Here is a 15,757-nt window from a genome sequence, read left to right on the forward strand (position 1 = left end):
TACTTGTTATACACTTGTCACAAACATTTTAGCATAAAAGGAAGCTATTACTACAAGGCATCTGTTGGTAATGCCCAAGGTTGTACAGTGTATAAGATTTTCACATTTAAGTGGATGCTCTCCAAATTTATTGGACTACAATCCCGTATCAGATTGACTGACAGTGATGGAGGATACAATCCAGCAGAACTGAGACATATTCAACATTGCACCTTGGTGTATCTTGTGCAAAAAGGAATATTTGACAGGAAAAATACTATAAAAAGAAATCTAGGGCTGCTAGAAGAATAGCTGTGTACAATAGCTGTGTACAACTGTCTGCTTGGCATTTAGTTCCAGACTATCTGCAAACGTTTCAGATCTTTCTAAGGTGCCTTGGTTTGTTTGTAAGTTTTCTGCATCATCTGCTAAATTCATGCCTAATTCTGAATTGTATGCCACAGTACTTAAATCAGCTTCTTGATTATTTGGAGGCAATAGGCCTACTATGTTCTGACTTCCAGAACAACTGCTAGGATAGAAACAGAGTAACAGAATTGAAAGGGACTTTGGAGGTCTTCTAGTCCAACTCTCTACCATTCCAGACAAATGGCTGTCCAATCTCTTTTTAAAAATCTACAGTGATGGAGCACCCACAACTTCTCGAGACAAGCTTTTCCATTGATTGTTTTCACTGTCAGGAAATTTCTCCTTAGTTCTAGAGAAGTTTTCATCCGTTACTTCTTGTCCTACTCTCAGATGCTTTGGAGAATAGGTCGATCTCCTCTTCTCTGTGACAAGTCCTCAAATATTGGAACACTGTTATCATTTCACCCATAGTCCTCCTCTTCATTAGACTAGACACACTCAGTTCCTGCAACTGTTCGTCATATGTTTTAGCCTCCAGCCCACTAATCATCTTTGTTGCTCTTCTCTGCACTCTTTCTAGAGTTTCAACTTTTTTTTTTTACCGTGGTGATGCGGTATTCCAAGTGTGGTCTTACCAAAAGCAGTATAAATCAGTGTACTAATAGTTCACATGATCCTGATACTATTTGTCTGATGAGGCAGCCTAGGACTGCATTGGCTTTTTTGGCAGCTACAGCATACTGCTGGCTCATAGATCCCTTTCAGAGTTACTGTGATTGAGCCAGGTACCACCTGTTCTATACCTTGTGTTTGGTTTTTCTTGCCTAAGGGTAAAACCTTACCTTTCTCACCACTGAACTGCATTTTGTTTGTTACATAGGGCTTCAGTTTCCTAACCTGTATTCTCTATATCCAAAGATACCCCAATGAGATGACAGAACGCCCTAGAAACAGCATCCATAATTTTCTTCATCCAGAGAATTATTGTCACAATATATCAATTTTTGTTTGACTCGTTCATTATTCATGTGCATAGTCACAAGGACAAGTTTTGTTTTTTAAAAAGAAAAATAAGCTCCAAAACTGGAAATAAAACTGGCTTTTGAATAACGTGCTAATATGCCAGTCTTTGGCTAAGATTTTCGAGCAATCCAAAGTAAACAATCCTAATTCTCCAACACTTCTTTTTCTTGAGATTATAATGCCATCTCTCAAATGAAAGACACGTAATAACAAAACACGTAATAACAGAAGAATACCTACCAAAGGACTGATATTCTTAACAAATACTTTTTTATTCTTTAATATTTTGTACAATCCAAAGGTGCACAGGCTGCCATTCAAGCATTTGGTTTAGGCATATATCCAGATCAAAAGAGCAAGTGGGATAATATATTTAAAACCCCAACAAATAAATAAATTAGTTCACATTGTCTTCAGTACTCCTAGGCACTTTAATTCCTATTGCATTCTTAGAGCCTGCTTTAAGAGTTCAAGATCTTTCCGTTTGCTTGTATTCACTCTGGCACAACCATATTCCTCCAGTTGCAAAGGGATGTACTTTTCAATCACACCTAAGTCCTCTTCAGCAGAACCTGCAAAGAACTTTACCCAAGATGGCTTAAAATTCCCTCTGAATCCCAGAAAACAAATGGTCTCTGAAACAGGAGAAAACAAATAATAGCAAGTCTAAATGATATTTGACATAATTATTCTCAAAAGATAACTGTATCATTTTTTTAAAAAAAGAGTTTTGTTCTGGTAATACTGCAGGTTTGAAAAGATGCCCAAATCTCATAAACTACATATCAATTTCTAATTTGCACACCCTTTAGAATTTGATTTCAAAAATTGTGGAAAAAAAATGTACAAAAGCAAACAAACCTGCATTGTGAAGATTTGGTGGTTTTGCTGCCCCCAGGATCATTAAGGCTTCAGAAATGTTAAGGTTTGTTATGTTCCCTCTGCTGGTTAACACAACTACAGACCTAAAATGTGGATCAAATAAAGTTGGAGAGCAGAGAACAGTGATTTACTGCAGCCTAATAAATATGAATCTTGAGTGGGAGATTTTGAAAGCTGCAGAAATAATATTAATATGTTTTGAAAATATTAATCTCTTTTACACAATGTACTAACACATAACATGGTACATTCTCTATAAAATACTAGAATTTCTATTTTCTTTCTCTTCTTTAAAAATAAGATTCTTTTCTTTAAAAAAAGTGATGAGGTCTTGGAAGCCAAGTGGAAACAAAAAAGGTTTTGGAAATATTCAATGCTGTCTTGAGATTTCCCATCTATGAATACAACTAAATCTACAGAACAATATGTCCATATGCTCAATTTCCAATTTTCAGACTGCAGAATCATTTCAGGCACAAGCAGTTTTAATAAAAAGAGTATGATAGTTCTTCCAGCATTCTGAATTTTTAAAAAAATGACCAGTTCACAGCAATAATGAAAGTTCTTTGTTCTTTTATAAAGCACGTAACTATTCTGACAGTATTTCTGTGGATTTTAAAAACAAACACTAAATTTGCATTTCTCTATCCACTTATATTAGTTTATGGGTTTATACTATATTGCCTACCTTTGGGGAATTCCGGTTTTTATATAATTTTCTATGAGCTTGATCTTCTCTTCAGGAAAAAATGTTTCTTTTGTTACTTTACCCAAACAAGCATCAATGACTATGGCAAGAAGGCCCACCTTTTTCAGTGGAAACTTGACATCATTGACCTGAAAGGATAAAAAACCCTCTTAAAAGCATTTATTTTCTCATGCCTATAAGAGTTATTTGTAAATGCATTAATCTCCTGTCACTAACAGAATGCCCCTGCATTTAACCATGGTTTGGCTTATAAATGGCAACACAGGTGGTCTTCAACTTACAAACCATTTGTTTAGCAATTGTTTGAAGCTACCATAGTGGTGAAAAAAAGTGACTGATGACTGGTCCTCACACCTATGACCATTGCGCTGTCCCCCTACAGATCAAAATTTGGGCGCTTGGCAACTGCCACATATTTACAAGGGTTGCAGCATCCCAGGGTCACTTGGGACTTTCACAGTCGACAAGCTGTTGATGAGCAAGTCAGGTTCACTTAAGGACCCTGAGATTCACTTAGCAACTGCACAAAATGTAATTGTAGAATTTGATGTGACTCACTTAACGACTGCTTCGTCTAGCAATGGAAGTTCAAGTTCCACCTGTAGTCATATGCTGAGGACTATCTGTACTGAATTTCTGACCATGGACAATTACTATTAATGACCTACAAAGAAACTTTTAAAAACTATGTTTTATGGCAACCACATGTGTGTGCAAGGGACCCATTTTGAACCCTGGAAAATAGAATTGTTTCAAGCCTTGTACAGATGATTTTACTAAGAATTTTTAATGGTCTGCAGTGTATGCCTTCAATTGCCTTGTGATTTAAATAAAACTCTCAATAGTAAACCCCCAGTCTACTTCTTTTCCCTCCAATCCTGATTTTTGATCACAGTATCAGGATAATGTTTGAATTAAGCTCTAGGTCATAAAAACCAATCAACTGAAAGATTTACTTTGAAATTCTGTATTTAGCCCTGAAGCAGAAAAAACGGAAGGAGATCAATGAATGCTACCTCCTCCTTCCTCCCGTTTAAAAGAACTGCTTCTCTTCTAAGAATGAAGAGTATTAAAACGTCACTACTGTGTGTTAAGTGTAGAAATTCTCCCACGGAAATTTATCAAAGGCGTTCTGAAAACCAATCATGCCAAAATATGCAGCAATAGGAATGCTGAAAATGTCAATCCCCTCACTTATTTTCTTCCTCCTGTTTGCAGAAATGTGTGAAGCCAATTAAGCAGTTTTAACAAATCCAGCTTGGTATGTGTTGTGTATATGTGTTAACTGAGATAAGCAGAGACGCCTGGGAGCCACCTTCAATTCCTGCTTCAGACTGTTTCTCCTCGTTTTCTTTGTGTATCAGGCAGGGTGAGCAGCTAGCTTAGAGCAAGAAGAACAACACATTTCTTCTTTTCACCAAACAAGATCTTCTTAGTTCTGTTCATGAAGCAGCCAGGAGGTGGTAGTCTGGGCTGGCCAGATTCATAGACAGCCTCACCCTTTTTACAAGGGGAAGTAGTCTACAGCTACGGCTTCCTTGCCTTCTCGTGGAAGGCAAGCAATGATAACTCGCACACTGCCACGGAAGCGGTAAGGGTCTTCCTACCTGCTCTAACCAGTGCTTTTTTTGTAAGAGAAAAAGGTACCGGAACTCACACATGTCATACAACCCGCCTTGCCTACCCTACAAGGTTCCATCCAAAAAAGGTGCTGGAACTCCGTTCTGAGCGTTCTATGAGAAAAAAAGCCCTGGCCCTAACCATCTACTGTCAAATCCCTACAAATATGTAAAATACTTTCCCACACTGAAAGGAACGTAAGGCCCAGGAAGAGAACAAGAATACTTACAGATATTGAATATTCTTGTGATTCTGAAGTTTGGATTTTCACAAAGATGTAGGTTTGATGAGGATCACTGGTAAATACCACCTGAATGTTAAGGATACCATATATATTTACAACTAGTAAATTTTGGTATTATTTGACAGTTCGTTTTGGAACAGACTATTGAAATGGCAAAAAAAATCATACTAAGGTGTACAAACGTCCATGTAAGATGAGAAAGAATGCATTTTTGTTGAATCACAGAAAAGCTGTTAAAATACATCTTTGAATTAAGATACAGTGGTCCTGGGCTGTAGTGGATTCTGTACAGATTTGTACATTGGTAAAATCCTGTTCAATTTTATATATGTATAAATTTGTCATTTTATAATATGGATAAAATTACATGAGTCCATTAAACTGGTGGCTTACTGTACAAATAATATAAATCAATGGACTATAATTTTTTCTAAGAAAATATTTTTAGACGATAACTCAGAAATGAAGCAATACAGAAAAAGTCAGATTATAAAAAAGTACAAATAGAAAAAAAGCCTCTACAAACAACAATAAATTATTTTGTTGGCAATCAACCTGCTTCTTTCTTTCTACTTTACTTACCACTATTTTATGACCACCATTAAGGGCAAGCTATCTAACAATTATCAATTATTTTGGATTTTGTACTCCAAAGCCTAAATCAGCAAAATTTCTGAGAATAATTGTAGAAATTATAGTGTTAAATATCTGGGGAATTATTTCCCTTTACGTACAAAAGTCCCCCCTAGGGCTTGAGGTAGTTTACAACTGAAGTAAAAAACCAATGACAACAGTAACCTATGGCCACCCACTCCTGCCATGATCTCCATCTACAGATTCAAGAATACCTTGGTAAGACATTTCCACTTCCAAATAGTGTAAGTGTGAACCAGGATTGGAACTGGATCAGGCCACATGGACAAATGTTGACAAATAACATGTCCATTTTGCAGGGATTCTTTCTTAAGCTTACTTTGACCCATGCAAACTCTGATGGAAGCTAGGACCAGCTCGTGCTTTGAAGCATTCCTTAATCTGGCCCTGGGATATTATCAGCATCACCACCCGAAATGAAGGATCTTCTACATAGTAAATATTGCTCTTATTCTAAAGAACATCCAGGTTCTACTAGAAGTACGTTGGTCTTAACTCTTCCATTCTTTTTGGAAGAGTTTTTAATCTGCTTCGATGTTTTATGATTTTAATGTTTTTTTAACGTCTTTATGCTATAAGCCACCCAGAGTCGTTTGACCCGAGATGGGCGGCAAATAAACTTCATAATAAAAATAATAATAATCTTTTGCTAGTTCTACTAAAACACAAGCAACCATTCTGTGAACTGTGCTTGACAGGTTCCCATACCTATTTTCCTTGAGAAATAACATTCAACTCTTTCTGCAACTCACTTGCCAACCTGACAGATAACCATGGAATAAACCGCTCAATATTTTTGTTTCATACAATCTTACCTCCACAATCATTTCTCACCTGATCTGAGCCACATTTCAGACAGACGTTAGTTATTTTGGGGGGCATTCTTTTCACAGCTGTAGGCTTCTGGAAGTACTTTGGATAAGCGTTTGCTGAGCAGTTACTGTAAGATTTTGACTGAAAGCTGGCCTGAATTTTGACTCTTTCACATCCCTGAGATGAACAGTAACTGTGCCCTTCTCTGTGATATTTGGCTTGGAGGAACAGAAACAACAACCTGCGAGGAACACAGAAGTAGAGAAATATCAAGCAGAGCACACGCCATTCCAAAGGATGCTACAATGGCACAACTGTTTACTTGTGCGTCTTACTTTATGGATCTTACACAATGCTATGAATTTAATTTTTATTGTTGTTGAAATATGATCAGCTCCCCACTCAGACTGTTGATGCGGTCGGCATCAACTTCCCTCCACCCAATACGCTCCCACAGAGAGGGTCTCCGCAGGGTGCCACCGGTCAAAGAATGCCGACTGGTGGCCCCCAGGGGGAGGGCGTTCTCTGTGGGCGCGCCGGATTTATGGAACCGTCTTCCGGTTGAGCTCCGGATGGCGCCCGACCTTCGGTCCTTCTGGCGCGATCTAAAGACGTATCTTTTTGAACAAGCTGGCCTGGCCTGATGGGAGGGGGTTGGGTTTTTATTACTTTTAAATGGGTTTTAATCTATTTAAGAGTTCTGGGCACTTGTTCAATCTTTTTTAATTTTTGTATTCTGTCTTTCTAACATGTATTGCCCTGTTCACCGCCCTGAGTCCTTCGGGAAAAGGGCGGTATACAAATAAAATTAATAATAATAATAATAATAATAATAATAATAATAATAATAATAATAATAATAATAATTACATTCATTCTGCCATTTATAACAGCCATTTTGCTAGAAATGAGAGCTCCTTCTTTCTAACACACACTGTGTTATTTGTAGATGAGAGAAACAATGTTTGTGTGAGTAAACACATTCAAGGTCATGGAGGAGACCAAGATACAATCCTGGATAGAATTATTTAAGATAAACAGTGAAACTGACAAACTGAATGGAAAATATTTTTGGGGTCTTCTTAACAGCCTAGCTTGTGCTAACCTTTAGAAAAATGACCCTTCAGTCATAAATCTATTTATAACCACAAACCACAAGGATTTCTCTTAGAACTGCATCCACGCTACACCTCTCAACTCTTAGACAGCCAGACCAAACAGTCTTTAAGTCATTACTTTAATTTTATGGAAAATGTCTACCCAGTGCTATCATCAAAATAAAAAATTTTCTCTGTTCGTCTCTTCTGCAGCTCAGCCATTGAAGACACGGCAACATAATCCTCCATATTATAATAAGCAGATGCCTGTCTCTGGAATACATCGAAGGTTACTTGAAAAGAGGCATCTGGTGGGTAACAGAGGCCAACTCGGATCCAGTCATTCCTGAAAAAGACAATTGATGAAAAACATTGTCATTTATGATTTTATGATTTGCTCTTTGTTGCATTTAACGTTCTAATCCAGCAAAGACTATTTGAGAGCTGGAAATTTGGCAAGAAAAGGCAGCGCCACTTATTAAGGGGGCTGAGGCAGAGTAAACACAATTACAGCAGAGACAATTAAACAACGCCTCAGGGAAACTGACTAACCAGATGTCCCTTCCTCATGATGTATTTCTATGTGGTCCTCAAAGCCCTTATACACTTGGAAGGTATTTTAACCAAATTCTGTTTTCAAAGGAGGACCTCAATTTAGCCATGATTTGATGTGCTTTAACAGTGGTTTTAAAGGGGAGATACAAGGCATCCCATTCAATTTCAGAATTTGCCTATCTGGTGGAATTTTTTTTGAAACCACTGAACAAGTTTTTATTATGCTGTTCGTTTTATGCTGGCATGTGTCACAAGTCGTTACCCCACATCTAATTAAATATCCTCGTCACTTTTATTAGTTTTATTTAAAGCCTTAACTTTCAGATTCAAATGAATCTATTTCCTTAAGTATGGTTGCAATTATTTGTGTAATATGCAAGTTACACTGAAATTGGGTTGATCCGCGTATCTAATTGGCTATCAAATATTACCAATATATACACAAGTATGTTTTATGGACCGGTGATTGACCACAATAAAGATCCTTACCTACATTTTCCTGAGGACTGTCAGGTTCCACAGGATTTAAAGTCCATAAAGACTACTGATTACATGCTTAAATAGTATAGCAATCTATCACAAAAGAACACCACATGCAAACGTACTTGTTGAAATTAATGAGGTATAAGAAAGTTATTTGTGGGGATTGTCCATTCCAATGTATCGTGTAGCCCTTTTGAAGCATTACCACTGGCTGGTATTGCTGGAAGTCAGCTTTTTGATTATTAATACCTCGAAGTATCATAGGGTTGGAAGGATATTCGTCTCGTACCATAGTCATGATTAGATTCTGTGGGTTCCGGGTCTGGATGTATACCTACAAGAAGAAAGGGAAATGCTAAGTCCTATAAAATGACCTGATCTATCAAAAACGCACGCAGTATAAATAACCTGGATGTAAGACAAGTTAAATCTCAATTACATAAGAACTCTGAATGAAGAAAACTATTTTTACAAAGAATTATATGATCTAAGGAAAACAATAATAAGAATGATTCAATTAAAACTATGGGGTGGATAAAGGTTTTAGGGCTTAGCAAATCCTCCTTGTCAGTAGTTATCCTCTCTCTTTTTTTGTTATTGAACCCTAATAATATGTTGCCATAAAAATAAAAAACCTGAAGTTATGTGTTGAATTGTTTTTCTGATTTGACTGGTAATCTTGTATGACTGGAGGAACGATTAAGCTTTAGGTAGCCCTAAAGTCAGAAAGAAAACCACAGTCAGGAATGCTGGAGAGACTATGAGTCAGATATTTAAGTTTTCTAACCCGCTAAGCCACATTTGAAGAGGATTAGTTTTATCATAATCTCTTCCGTGTGAAGTCATAGCTCTACTCTAATCTTTATACACAATATGTCACATGGAAAAGTGCATTATTAAAACAAAGCAATATTATTACAGAACAAGCATAGATACATCAACATGTTACTCATACTTCCCTCTCTCATGTCCTAAGGAATAGAAAAACTGTGAGTATGATATGGAATAATGGAATTATTCTTTCTTCATATATCTGACCCTATATTGGCTTTCTTCAGGCTAGCGTTATACATTAATTAGTATTATTTAAAAACATAGAAATAGAGGTGGTGGTGAATGAATAATGCATTTATTTATTTAATTTTATTTATGTTCTATAGCTATCCACCTCAGTCAATGGCTCTACAGTCATTGTGTAGCTCTGTTTTCATTCATGTTAATCTAATTCTCATTTCCTGAATTAACTTAATCTTCTGGGTTTGTACTGAACCATAACTAGCTGCCCCACAGGATAAAATGGGGAGGATAATTTGTTGTTTAGACAATAATTCAAACGTAGCATTATATGAGTATGGGTGAGAAGACAGAAAGATAGAACGTATATACTCCGCTAAAAATATTTAAAACTGCTGAATTTAAATGTAAATATAAATCAATAATTCAACCTTTTCCTCTAGAAATCAGACATGCTATTCATGTTTCATGCGTACAACACAACATTCGCATCTCTCTTTTAACCTGAGCAAAAGTTCCACTGCAGACTACACCATTCCATGTGATAAAGTTAGAACAGTCTGGATGTCGAATCAGATAATTATCCATTCTACCAACGTAAGTGTCCTTGAAACCTGTCACTGATCCATCAACATCATGAAATATTGAATTCTTGTCACCATCCAGATCAGCTTCTTCAAACCATGGGCCAGGTTTACCAAAGAAGACTTTTAAAGAAACCTTGCAAGACAAAAAGTACATTATTATTTATTTGTTATTTAATTTATAAATTGTCCATTTCCCTCACAGAGACATCAGTCTAATGCCACTAATTGCCATTATTGTCTTCAAACTCTTTTCCTTTTTCATGTGGAAAAAGCAACTTTAATTTTTTTAAAAACTTACATTTTCACCAAATGCCACCAGGGAAATATTGTTTTGAGGTGTAATTTGCCAGGTGTTTTTCAGTAGGAACCCAATTGCACTAGTGAATCTATCAGTAGTTGGCACAAAGTTATTGAATGTACATTTGGTGAGGCGAATAGGTCCATCATAAATTTGAAATCCACGGATTGGGTAAGTCCTGTAAAAGCAGAAAAATGTTTAGAAACATCACTTTCCCTGCTGATATAAACATTTACAGAATAAGCAGGTAAGAGGAGTTATAAGGGAATAAAAGCTATTAAATATAATGAGACTCAGTGAAATAAGCTTTAGATTATGGCAAAATTTATGAAAATATTTGCATGCTGTATTTTTAAATGTAGTCTTTATTCTGGGCCCTATTTTACTGGACCTTCCTGGCCCAAGGAATAATTTCAGACAGGATGACATAAATGTATGTATGTATCTATGTTTTAGACAAAGTCCCCCCCCTCTCAGTGTGAAAACTGCAATTAATGAATCTGATCTTTGTTCTTCTCCCGCTGATTATCCTAATGGCAAGTGGAAGCTATTGAATCCCTTGAAGCTCCTTAAGAATAATTATATAGGTAAAAGATATCAAGGAACAGATGATGATGGTTTAATTTTCAGTCATATTTCCAATCCATTTGAGAATGGATAAGCACAGATCTTGTAATATTGGTAAATTAGCAGATCCAAGAGAAATAAAGGTACTGAAATGATATCAGTCTCTGCCTTTTAGGATCAACCATCAACTGTAAAGGAACAAGCAGTCAAGAAACATGCCACGGACTAGCCCTCAGCAGAACAGCCATGGAATAAGCCTTGGAAAAGATATTCAGATGTGTTGATGGGTCTTGTACCTACAAAGATCAGAGCAAGTCACGGAATTCCATTTACACTCTATAGAAGCAAAAGCTGAAGTAGCAGGAGAGAAATATTGATGATGCCTTTGAACTTTTGTTTTGGAGAAGACTCCCAAGAATGCTATGAAAGCAAAAAAACAAACAAACTGATGCATCAACGAACAATCAACTCTGAGTTCTCATTTGAGGCACAGTTCAAAAGGCTCATATTATTCTACTTTGGACACATTATGTGAAGACCCAGCTCTCTGGAAAACATTCTCATGCTGGGAAAGGTGGAAAGAAACAGAAGAAGAGGGCGGCCAGTGCAAGGGGGATAAGTGTAGCATTGGGAATCTTGAAAAAACAAACAGGTTAAGAAAATATCATCATGGAGAAAATCTATCTGTGTGGTCACTAACAGCAGAAAACAACTTCATGGCACATAATCAATGAGTGTATATTTTATTACTATAGAAACACTTTAGCTCATCATAATTCTACATGTATCCTGATTGGGCTGGCTTTCTGCAGTACATATACAGTACAGGCTGATTAAAGATGCATGTATGTATTTATTGGTGTTTTTTTTTACTATTCAGTTAAGCAGATACTCTGGGCAGTTTAAAGGTATTATTTAAAAATACCATGACAGAAATACAAAATGTGTTTAAAACCATGTTAACTCCTGGTCAAGAAATCTATGCTGGTATACATCCATCAGCTTACATCTTGCAGGGGCAAGCCAGGTTTCCCCAGGAACTATCTGAGTATCACCTCTTTTAAAGAAACAGATACTGTCCTCTTTGTAAAGAAAAAGAAAAGATGCATAATTTCCTAAATAAGCTGGATCTCCTCTATAGACTGTTCTAAAGAATGAAAAAAAAAGCCCATACAGGTGATCAGATATACCAGGCCAAACTTTTTCCACAACATTCAGATGGATACAATTGTCTTGAAGCTAACTTTTGCAAAACAATCATAGTACGTTTCTAAGGATTCTGCAGTATAAATTCAAAGCTGAATTGTAGTAGGCTTCTAACTAAGTAATAAAGTTATGTCAAAAGCTATCCTTGCTAGCACCACAAAATCAGCCAGATAAACCCACACATCCAGGCTATGAAACACTTACCGGTTTCTAGGTAATGTGCGTGTTTTATTGTTTACTCCTCCAGTCCCCCAATATTTGTTCTGGCCTCCTAAATAGCCATAATTCTTACTTTCACCAACAAAAAGAGAGTTTGAGACTTCTTGGCTAGATCCTTCATCACTCGGAAAACTCCCATCACTATCAGAAACAAAACCAAAGACTTTTAGCAGATGTAAAAGAGCCAATTCTAGCAAGGCTTGTGCCACATTTAACGGAAGAAATGACCACCACCGGATTCTTGCCTGGTTTAGCCTTGGTGCTTCACCTCATCCGTATGACGCCATGATGAGAGAACTATGCTAGCAATATCTGGTGACATTTAAATTTTTTGAAACCCACTATCTGGCAATACTGTCAGGAAATTAAAATAGAAAGGAAGACGGTGTGCTACCCTGATCTATTTTAGAGGAGAAACAAAATATAATAAATGAGTTTCTGTGTGTTTACATCGTCCAGTGGAGTCCAATAAATGGCAACCACTGAAAATAAAGCCAAACAGTACTAACCTGGCAAACGTTAAGCCTACTCCATTGTCAGCAAATCTAGAAGAGGAAAAAAAACTGGTTTTAGAAAGCAGCTTCTTTTGATTAGCATTAAAATAAACACATTTTTAAAATGCGGCTCAGAACTTGATCCAGGCAAGGTAGAAAATGCTGAATCAGAGCTTGGCAGCTGAACCCATTTTCCTCAAGTACAAGCAGCTGGTTCAAAGCAAACTTAAAACAGATAACAGCAAAAAAAATATGTTTGTATATTTTTTAAGCGTACAAATCCAGTACGTTTCTGCTACCTTCCCAGAAAGTACAACACAAATAGATTTAATGAATGTAGTCAGCTCTGCCAGCCCTGTTCAAAATAATTCACTTTAGCAACATGCTCACATTTGCTCTGGAGGACTCACCCTGAGTTCTGAATGATGATGTCTCCACCTCTGACCCAAGCCCCATGGTCATTGTTTTTATAAGCTATTAGTCTTTCTATAAGAGCAGCAACCCGGGGATTCTCAGGATTTGCATCTTGATGAGGCCGAAACCTTATAAATGAAAGACAGACAGAACTGTACTGGCCTGTAAGTGAATCTGCCTACATATCCAAAATATTAAAACAACTGCCTGACACAGGAGATCAGCTCCAGTATTAAACATGTCCAAAGAAATGAAATAAAAGAATCAAAGATTAGCTTGGGTTTGACAAAGAAAAAGAAACAGAAGATCTTTGTGGCATCATAGTTGTTAAACTACAAGCTAGCTAAGTCTAACATGAGTTATCTTCCAATAGCAGTCTACTTCCACCCTCTCAGCTAAAGTCATGGCCGAAATTGTTGGCACCCCAGAAATTTTTCCAGAAAATCAAGTATTTCTCACAGAAAAGTATTGCAGGAACACATGTTTTGCTATACACAGGTTTATTCCCTTTGTGTCTATTGCAACACAACAAAAAAGGGAGGAAAAAAGCAAATTGGACATAATGTCAAACAAAACTCCAAAAATGGGCTGGACAAAATTATTGGCACCCTTTCAAAATTGTGGATAAATAAGATTGTTTCAAGCATGCGATGCTCCTTTAAACTCACCTGGGGCAAGTAACAGGTGTGGGCAATATAAAAATCACACCTGAAAGCAGATAAAAAGGAGAGAAGTTCACTTAGTCTTTGCATTGTGTGACTGTGTGTGCCACACTAAGCATGGACAACAGAAAGAGGAGAAGAGAACTGTCTGAGGACTTGAGAACCAAAATTGTGGACAAATATCAACAATCTCAAGGTTACAAGTCCATCTCCAGAGATCTAGATTTGCCTTTGTCCACAGTGCGCAACATTATCAAGAAGTTTGCAACCCATGGCACTGTAGCTAATCTCCCTGGTCGTGGACGGAAGAGAAAAATTGATGAAAGGTTGCAACGCAGGATAGTCCGGATGGTGGATAAGCAGCCCCAAACACGTTCCAAAGGAATGCAAGCTGTCCTGCAGGCTCAGGGAGCATCAGTGTCAGCGCGAACTATCCATCGACATTTAAGTGAAATGAAGCGCTATGGCAAGAGACCCAGGAGGACCCCACTGCTGACACAGAGACATAAGAAAGCAAAATTACAGTTTGCCAAAATGTACTTGAGTAAGCCAAAATCCTTCTGGGAAAACGTCTTGTGGACAGACGAGACCAAGATAGAGCTTTTTGGTAAAGCACATCATTCTACTGTTTTCCGAAAACGAAATGAGGCCTACAAAGAAAAGAACACAGTACCTACAGTGAAGTATGGTGGAGGTTCAATGATGTTTTGGGGTTGTTTTGCTGCCTCTGGCACTGGGTGCCTTGAATGTGTGCAAGGCATCATGAAATCTGAGGATTACCAAAGGATTTTGGGTCGCACTGTAGAGCCCAGTGTCAGAAAGCTGGGTTTGCGTCCGAGATCTTGGGTCTTCCAGCAGGACAATGACCCCAAACATACGTCAAAAAGCACCCAGAAATGGATGGCAAGAAAGCGCTGGAGAGTTCTGAAGTGGCCAGCAATGAGTCCAGATCTGAATCCCATTGAACACCTGTGGAGAGATCTTAAAATTGCTGTTGGGAAAAGGTGCCCTTCCAATAAGAGAGACCTGGAGCAGTTTGCAAAGGAAGAGTGGTCCAAAATTCCGGGTGAGAGGTGTAAGAAGCTTATTGATGGTTATAGGAAGCGACTGATTTCAGTTATTTTTTCCAAAGGGTGTGCAACAAAATATTAAGTTAAGGGTGCCAATAATTTTGTCCAGCCCATTTTTGGAGTTTTGTTTGACATTTTGTCCAATTTGCTTTTTTTCCTCCCTTTTTTGTTGTGTTCCAATACACACAAAGGGAATAAACCTGTGTATAGCAAAACATGTGTTCCTGCAATACTTTTCTGTGAGAAATACTTCATTTTCTGGAAAAATTTCTGGGGTGCCAACAATTTCGGCCATGACTGTAAATAATGTGTACTTTCTCCTTGTAAACTCCCACTGAAATAGAGAGAACCTGTGCACTATAATATTTACATACATTACACTCCTTATATTCTTTGTTTTCACAATTTCTTTATAAGAATGCAGGGAAGCACTGAAGTTATGAGCAACCACCTAATTTGTAGACAAAGTTCAGTGGTGATTCAAATACCTCTAACGCAGTGCCTAATATAATGTACTATGGCATAATGTGGTCTGTTGCAATGAAGAAGCTAAATCTCTTAACAGTGTGGTCACCAGGACATCAAGTAGCTTAGGAATTCAACAGAGAACTGGGGACAAAAAAACCCTGAATGGAATGGAGTAACCGATCTATTCATAACAGCAGTCAGCAGTCAGAGATACAGGAGAAAGCATTCAAAGAGACCAAGGAGGCAAGAATAAAAATGAATATTTTTATTAATATTTTAAAAACTGGAATATTTTATTATTTAGCTAAGGGGTATCAGCAGAAAAATAGC

At 37.4% G+C, this 15,757-nt stretch overlaps 1 protein-coding gene across 1 annotated transcript in view; it reads right to left on the reverse strand.

Moving 5' to 3' along the window:
- Window positions 1-1,619: 1,619 nt before the first annotated feature.
- Window positions 1,620-15,757, reverse strand: part of CEMIP2 (cell migration inducing hyaluronidase 2) — a 33,841-nt gene continuing 19,703 nt past the window's right edge. Inside the window, exons 9-20 of the mRNA XM_083352541.1 lie at window positions 13,224-13,355; window positions 12,829-12,864; window positions 12,305-12,460; window positions 10,328-10,505; window positions 9,947-10,162; window positions 8,551-8,762; window positions 7,554-7,736; window positions 6,315-6,534; window positions 4,812-4,892; window positions 2,942-3,090; window positions 2,233-2,336; window positions 1,620-2,006 (exon numbers count right to left, since the gene is read on the reverse strand). Of these exons, the coding sequence (XP_083208667.1) occupies window positions 1,810-2,006; window positions 2,233-2,336; window positions 2,942-3,090; window positions 4,812-4,892; window positions 6,315-6,534; window positions 7,554-7,736; window positions 8,551-8,762; window positions 9,947-10,162; window positions 10,328-10,505; window positions 12,305-12,460; window positions 12,829-12,864; window positions 13,224-13,355 (1,864 nt within the window). The 3' untranslated portion in view covers window positions 1,620-1,809. The remainder of the gene's footprint in view (window positions 2,007-2,232; window positions 2,337-2,941; window positions 3,091-4,811; window positions 4,893-6,314; window positions 6,535-7,553; window positions 7,737-8,550; window positions 8,763-9,946; window positions 10,163-10,327; window positions 10,506-12,304; window positions 12,461-12,828; window positions 12,865-13,223; window positions 13,356-15,757) is intronic.

The sequence above is a fragment of the Vipera ursinii genome (assembly GCF_947247035.1).
Source record: "Vipera ursinii genome assembly, chromosome: 2".
Lineage (NCBI taxonomy): Eukaryota > Metazoa > Chordata > Lepidosauria > Squamata > Viperidae > Vipera > Vipera ursinii.